The sequence below is a fragment of the Aulonocara stuartgranti genome (genome assembly GCF_965226115.1).
Source record: "Aulonocara stuartgranti genome assembly, chromosome: 12".
NCBI classification, from domain to species: Eukaryota; Metazoa; Chordata; class Actinopteri; order Cichliformes; family Cichlidae; genus Aulonocara; species Aulonocara stuartgranti.
In genome coordinates this window covers 17350854-17358951 of record NC_138948.1, presented here as the reverse complement: position 1 = coordinate 17358951, position 8098 = coordinate 17350854, and the positions used below count along the sequence as shown (strand labels likewise).

General features: G+C 37.3%; 1 protein-coding gene across 1 annotated transcript; it reads right to left on the bottom strand.

Annotated features, from left to right (window-relative positions):
• Positions 1–842: 842 nt before the first annotated feature.
• LOC309719704 (putative defense protein Hdd11) lies at positions 843–3896 on the bottom strand. The gene is made up of 5 exons (XM_082556007.1): positions 3609–3896; positions 3017–3129; positions 2517–2626; positions 1651–1715; positions 843–1563 (listed from the first exon to the last, which is right to left on the bottom strand). The coding sequence occupies exons 1-5, from the start codon at positions 3799–3801 to the stop codon at positions 1454–1456; spliced, it is 591 nt and encodes a 196-aa protein (XP_082412133.1). The 5' UTR covers positions 3802–3896; the 3' UTR covers positions 843–1453.
• Between the last annotated feature and the right edge of the window lie 4202 nt (positions 3897–8098).

Genomic DNA, 8098 nt, shown 5'->3' with positions numbered 1-8098 from the left:
TTGGCTCAGAGGGGAAGAGACTAATTATTATTGAGTTGTGCTGACGCTCTGATCACGGCTCCAACCTCAGGCACATGAGTCAGCTGGAGTTCAATACTTCACGACATAAAGGCAAATAGGTTATGGTAGAGAGTAAAAAAGAAAAAAGCATCAGGAACAGGGTAACCATCAGGTCTATTACTCTGTCCCAGTTTTCCTGCTTAAAACATGGATACTGGGAGCTTTGACCTATTACATGATTACATACTTTTTTCTTATCTATTTATTAATTTATGTTTTTGCTGCTGGTTTCTACATCTGAATATTAAGGATTTTTCTTCTCTACAAAGACAACTCATTTAAATGCTAATTATGTTCTAAACATAAACACAGTGCTAAACATTGTTTTTTAAATATGCATGTGATTAATCAACAGCAATATTAGAATTGTAAATGCTGATAGTGAGATGTGTGCTTCCATAGATATTATATTCAAACAGTAAATGTTATTTAACATTTAACATTTATTCACCCCAACACAGGACGGGTTCAAGTACACAAATAGGAATCAATGATATCATATAAGGCTTGACATGTGAGCCGTGTGTAATGCATGTCTTAAGCCCCTTTAGTGTGCTAGCTAGCTGCTGCAGTACTGGAAATCTAAGTTATAGATCAAACCATGTGAAAAAAGCAGGTCATAACAAGCTCTTCAATGAGTGGAATGAATTTCGATCAATAACAAACCACAACAGCTGAACTCTATGCCGCTCTCTCTCACACTCTCTCTAACACTCTGTCTTTTCCTCTTTTCATCACTCTGCTTGTATTTTTTTTCTTGCAATAAAAATAACACAACACACTTTAATGTAGCATTTTATTATCTGTAATGGGTGGTTCGGTAAATATGCATACATGCAATTAGGATACACAAGATATGGGAAGAGAATCAAAGTCTAGTGACAGAAAACAAAAGCAATGACAGAGTGAGCAACAAACATATATATATATATATATAGACGTGTTCGTTGAGTACAATGAGGGAATAGGCGTGAATTATACTTGCTTTAAAATTCCTTATTCAATAATAAAGTATTAATAGAAGAGGGACTGACTCAGTACAGTCATATCTTGGCATATTCATACCTTAGTCTTGAAACCCTTTAATGCATTTTTGGAGGGGTGACTTTTCTTTTATAGATTTATATTAAATGTGACAGAACACACCGAATAAAAGCTGGGAACGAGATGAAACAAGGCATTTGCAATGAAGGTATATCTATCATTTATGTCTATGACAGATAAGCCCTGTAGATATAGGTCAGTTGATATATGATCAAGCGTGGGGGCTGCATTAATATATATGAGCTACATAGCTAAAGAAAAATTCACTGAGATGTGATATGTAGCTATAGGACTGCAAAATGCTTTATTATATACATATAACAAGAAGACTGCAGTACATATTTTATATTCATGCCAGTATGTTTAAAATCAGAAAACATATCACTAAGGGAAGCAGAGGTTTGCCTTCAGCCATTCCAGCGCTGGCACCTACTGCCAGATCAAGACCGCCTGTTTTTCCTGAGAAGCAGAAGACCGATAAGGAACGAGTATCACAAACATTTGTCTCTTTGCATTTATTTTGATTTGTCACCAGGCTGTACCTACCTCTGGTCAGATCCATGGACCTTATGTTAACCCAGAAGACTGTGCGTTGCTGAGCTACGGTGGCCCTGCAAAACCACAGAAGTAACACTGCAGTTGGTTTATTTCAAAAGCTTCAGTTTCTAAAGACAAACCAATACTGAACAGCCTAATATATATATATATATATATATATATATATATATATATATATATATATATATATATATGTGTGTGTGTGTGTGTGTGTGTGTGTGTGTGTGTGTCAGTAATTTGCACCAGAGGTACACTTCAACTGTGAGAGACAGAATGTGAAAAAAAAATCCATGAATGTCTTCCATTTTCTGATGATTGCTCCCACAGTTGATTTTTTCACACCAAGCTGCTTGCCTATTGTAGATTCACTCTTCCCAGTCTGGTGCAGGTCTACAATGCTCTTTGGTCTTGGCCATGGCGGAGTTTGGAGTCTGACTGTTTGAGGCTGTGGACAGGTGTCTTTTATGCAGATGATGAGTTCAAACAGGTGCCATTCATACAGGTAACGAGTGGGGGACAGAAAAGCTTCTTACAGAAGACGTTACAGGTCTGTGAGAGCCAGAGATTTTCCTTGTTTGAGGTGACCAAATACTTATTTTCCACCCTAATTTACGAATAAATTCTTTACAAATCCTACCATGTGGATTCATGGATTTTTTTTTCACATTCTGTCTCTCACAGTTGAAGTGTACCTCTGGTGCAAATTACTGACCTCTGTCATCATTTTAAGTGGGGGAACTTGCACAATCGGTGGCTGACTAAATACTTTTTTGCCCCACTGTATATATATATATATATATATATAGCACAATTTGGATCTACACAGAAAACCTAACAAAGTATATTTGTCTTACATGAAGTAGACAGGACCTTCACAGTTAGGCGGTATCCAGCTGTACACAGTGCTGTTGCCCTTGAGATTGGTGTTGGAGTGAGTGACAGCACCTCGAGGATTATGCGCGCACTGTGAACAATAATCGGAAATTGCTGTTAATTCTACTCTGCTGATTTATATCCATATATTCTCTTCTAATCAAATGCAGTGTTATGTCCCCAGTCACCAGTCTATCATGGGGCGAGCAGAAAAGGAGAAACAGACAACCATTCATGCTCACAATCCCATTCAATCCAATCCAGTCATCCCACAGTCCAATGTTTTTGGACTATGGGAGGACCCACACAGGCATGGGGAGAAACTCCACAGAGAAAGGCCCCAGTTGGCCAGTAGATTCAAACCTAGAACCTATCCACTGTTTCTTGGGAACAATCTTATTTATTGTACTTTTGGCATCTTTAACAACATTATGACCATTTGCAGCTCAGGTTTCAACATAGGCTTAACTGAAAAATGCACCTGAAGGAATTTAGTGTCTGGAGGAGGGCGCTTCCACGTCCCCACAGCGTTGAGGCCTCCACCTATTCGAGCTTCCAGAAGCACTCCTCTGTATTTTGGTCCAACGATGGTCACTGCAGTTAGCACAACAAAGACCTCAGTGTTTATATATATAAAATAAACAGTAGTTTATCATTTCAAATGTAATATTTAGATCAATAATGGATAATGGATAAACTCTTTATATATGTATATATAAAAAAAAAAAACATCCAGCACGCCCCTGCGGGCGGTTTATCCTTCAAGCTCGGGTCCTCTACCAGAGGCCTGGGAGCTTGAGGGTCCTGCGCAGTATCTTAGCTGTTCCCAGGACTGCACTCTTCTGGACAGAGATCTCCGATGTTATTCCCGGGATGTGCTGGAGCCACTCGCCTAGCTTGGGCGTCACCGCACCTAGTGCTCCGATTACCACGGGGACCACCGTTACCTTCACCTTCCACATCCTCTCGAGCTCTTCTCTGAGCCCTTGGTATTTCTCCAGCTTCTCGTGTTGCTTCAGACTTATACAAAAAAAAAGTATGTTCATCTGTAGAAGAAGTGAAGAGCATCTTACCTGTAATGGGCTTCCCTGGCTGAAACACCCTGGCATTGGTGAGAATAGTGTAGGGTGCTGGTGAAGGCTGAGGCAGCACCCCAGAGTGACGAGGTAACATATCCTCACAGGCACCGGAGGGAGCACCGTTGGGATAGCCGTTAATAAAACAGAACATCTGGAGTATGAGCAACCCAGGCCAAAGGAGCTCCATCAGGCTGAATGAGGAGCAATCACTGTGCAAGCAAAACTATGAAGCAAGCGGTGTGTGATTATACCCTGGAAGGAGTCAGGGGATGGAGTCAGAAATACTCCCGCTGAGTCACGCAACCGAAAAAATTACATTTTCTGCAGCTATTACTTACTTAATCATGCTCTCTCTCACAAAGCTCACATGATTTCTTGAAAAGATCTTGCGATATTTCTGCAATTAAAGGCAGAAAAAATTTTCTGCTCTCAAATACACAAAACTTTTGAGTGCTTTTTTCTCTCTTTTTATCTCTGTCATTTTTATTTTTATATATATATATATATACATATATACATAATTGAAATAATCATAAAGTTTGGTGGTTTATAAATAACAGTGGCACACTACTGCGCTGGTTAGTACTTAATACTTATGACAGTAGGAGAAGAGTGAAAGAGGCAAACAAGAGCATGTATGTTGATACTCTGCAGTTAGAAACCTCGTCCTACTTAGGAAACATGCCCCATACTTATTTATTTTTTTGAGGTGAGCGATTCAGAAGAAAACGGGCTAAAAGTCAAAAAACAAACAAACTCGCTCCCCAAACCCCTCAAAGCTTCACAAAGACAGCAACAGTCATGGATTTCCTTGCTTGAATTAAACCCCAATGAATATTTATAACATTTATGAGGGCCAATATTCTACCACTCAAACTGGGATAGTTTTTCATTTGTAATAATAAAAGTTTAATGTACTCTTCTATGTGTACATAAAAAAAGCGCTTTGGGTTTCACACTTTCCTGAGAACATCTTATTCCACTATATGTGCTCACTGACCTTCTCACCTGCTTAAATTTACATTTTACTTGGTCAAGATGAGCTTGTTTAACATTAATAATGAGATTAAACATTTAAAAATGTATTAATTTAAGAAGTGTTTTAGTCTAATCTCTCTTTTTTTGGCTGACTCACTTCTTGTTTAATGATAATGTTTTTTTGTTTTTTCATTTTTCACCCGACTAATGCATTGCTGATGTGTGTGTAATAAGGTATTAATGTCAAATGCAACGTTGTGCTGCAGTAGTTTAGTTAATCTTTTAACTAAACTATATAACTATTAACTATATAAATGAAATAAAATGTAAAATAAAGTTGAGTTTAATTGAATTGAATGGGTTTATAATGCTTCTAGGGTGTGATATAACTTGTTATGGTATATTCAAGTCAGTGAAATACATTCGGGTAAGGTGACCATTGTAATTACAGCATCAATAAAAAGTGATGTGCAGTGTAATCAGATAAAACCAAATTACAGCCCATCATTTATCATTCCTGTTCTCAGAACTGAATTGAATTTGGCAGCTTTAAGCTAATCGTCCACTGGTTACCTTTGACCGCACATTGTGATAAGATGCCTGAATATGATGTGGTGTCTAATGGCTTTATCTAAATTAAAGGCCTCTCTGGATACACTACAGGGTTTTATGTAAGTTTCATAAAAGAATATTGCCCTGGAAAGATTGAAGTTACAGACCTTTGACATAAAATGAGGCCAGAAGAACGGCAGTAAAAGAAAAGCAGTAAAATGCAACCTAAAATAATTTGGTACTTATGTGTCTTCTGATTTCCACCAGCGTAAAATAAATAATAATAATAATAATGGATTGCATTTTATATAGCTCTTTTTCGGGACCCCTCAAAGCGCTTTACAATACCACTATTCATTCACTCTCACAGTCATACACTGGTGAAGCCACATGCATGAAGGAAAGTCAGCTGTTGGTAAGCTTACATCCCACAGAATTTAAGCAAGAAAATGCCCCTCAGTTAGTGAGTCGAAATAAACAATGATAAGGAGACGGTCATTACAAAATCTGGATACAGCTGAGTCTATGGTAGATGCATCTAATTCTGCCATATGGGGTGTTCTAACTTTAGGCAAACCAAAACAGACAAACATATGTTGTGTTTAGCTTGTTGTATTACAGCTTAGAAAAATGGTCCAAACTGCCGTATTTTCAAAGCACAATAGAACCACATCATGGCCACACGGACATCACATAATGGGTTGAATGTCCTGAAATGTAACGTCAAACACTGTAGTGTTGCTTGTGATTGAAAAGAACCTCCAGAAAAGGGTAATAATCACATGCTTTGAAAATACAAAAACATATTTTCTTGTGTGCACCACTCGTCTACCAAGCGTTGTGTGTATTTCTCACAGTCTTTGTTGTGGCTTCACAAGCTTTCCGCATAGATAGAGTGCGTCTAAAATTACCCATGAGTAGTTTGGTCACAGAAGTATGGTTACAACCAAGCAAGACTGTCTCTGTATGTGTATATATATATATATATATATATATATATATATATATATATATATATATATATATATATATATATAAAAATCCTAATTGTTGTTGTTTTAATGTACTTTATACTAGAAACCAAATGGCAATGAAATGTTTATCTTAGAATAAGCCTCCCTTAACGTAGCAGGTGAGGCATTCTCTCCTCTAAAAAAAACCACACAGCATGTTTAACTGAACTTTTATTTACAAGGCTAGATGACACAGATCATATGAAAAACAAAAACTGAAAAGCTGCCGATTCACCTCCGTGCTCGCTGTACACATCTGTGAGCAGACTGCAGTCTGATTTCTTTCAAGACATTAAAACGATTTATTTCCCCACGTTTGAAACAGAATTGCTTCGTTGCACAGTGTAGAAGTGCTATTTTTCCCTCTTACTTTAAAACTGGATCTTGACCTGATTAGACTTTTAAGTGGTACAGAAAAAAAAAGCAACATATCAATCCTGTTTGGATGTTACCTTTTGTTTTTAAAGGGTTAAATGGATTAGCAACTCAATATTTTAAGGATTTATTTAACTATACAGCTCTCTTCTAGGTCTCTGAGGTCATTCTTTCAGCAGCTTCTCTTTAGGACATCCCGAGTGCCTACAGTGGTGATTCAAGTGTTCATTGGGGCCCTAGTCAAAAATGAACAGAAGTCCCTCCAACCAGCATTAATCACCATTATGTTATAAAATAATTTGGTACCACCAACCACAACGATTGTTCTATAAAATGAGAGTTAAAACATTATAAAACTAGCTAATTAATGTTAAATGTCAGAGTAAACAAAATAAAAAAAATGTGATGGAATTCCTAATGGAAGATTAATTATTCAAGTGGCTCTGACTATTTCAGACCAGAGTTGCAGCATTTAGTTTTTTTAGCATTGTATATTATCTGCTCCACTTAACATTGTCTCGCTTTTTTTTTTATAATCCACTTAGTTTTATTTTCTTCTTTTTCACTTCCAGAATAATAACACATTTTAATCAGGTTTGTTTAAACAGAATCTTGCACCACTTGCAAGGGGAGTGAGTGGAATTTGATGGGAGCACCTTACAGAGATCAGGTCACTCCCGCTGTCAGTGCAACCCACTGCTGCAGTCTTACCTTTGTCAGTGGCTTACTGGAAGCTCAGGATCCTCCAAGCAGTTGCCTACCTTCCCTGGTGGCAGGTCTTTTGCTCTTCCTGTGCAGTACTGTCTCTATTTGTAACACATATTATTGTTTTTTAGGTCAAATAGTAATTGAAGCTGACTGCAGGTCAGCTTCAATTACTGCAGAAAACAGTCAATTCTACAGTCATTGGTCAGCTTGTATTTTTTGTTAATGTGATAAGTTATTCATCAAGAATGTTTAAGAATGTGAAACTGAGGAGGGGGTTGTAATATACGAATTATGAATATTGAATTGTACTGAAGGAATGGTTTGAATTGCCATGGGTTTTTTTAGGTTTCTGTGTGCACAAAGTTAAATTGAAAGCTTTTTCTCACTTTTTTGTACAATAGCTTCTGGTACTGTTTCTCGGTTTCTGGACTTCTCTTGAAAATGAGTAGCACCCTAAACCATGTTTATATGAATCGGTGGTGTCTTGGAAGTCTATGTAGGCTGGGAACAACTGTGGATATGGCACACATAATAATGAATGAAAGACTTAAGTTATTCATTCATCCGTGTTTTCAATCATATAAATGCAGACTAATGAAGTACACGTACAACGCGATCAAATAACAAGCACAGTAGCCAGCACAAGATGGTTTGTACAGTGTATCATTATAAAAAGAAGTCCATTTCCCAAATAAAATGTCAAGGGCACCAACAAGTCATTATCAACCATGACAAAAAGTTAGTGGCTAGAAAGTTGTTTAATCTGTTTGACTGGACTTTATTTAGAGGGTGTCACAATATACCAAAACATATACAGGCTTACTTTACGTAATTCATCATCTTGTAATAGGACAAGTC

Excerpts from the sequence above, each read along its gene's own strand:
- LOC309719704 (XM_082556007.1), bottom strand. The coding sequence starts at position 3,801 with ATGGAGCTCCTTTGGCCTGGGTTGCTCATACTCCAGATGTTCTGTTTT. Across the intron at positions 2,627-3,016 it reads CAGACACTAAATTCCTTCAG|TGCGCGCATAATCCTCGAGG; the intron begins GTGCATTTTTCA and ends TATTGTTCACAG. Across the intron at positions 1,564-1,650 it reads GTCCATGGATCTGACCAGAG|GAAAAACAGGCGGTCTTGAT; the intron begins GTAGGTACAGCC and ends TCTGCTTCTCAG.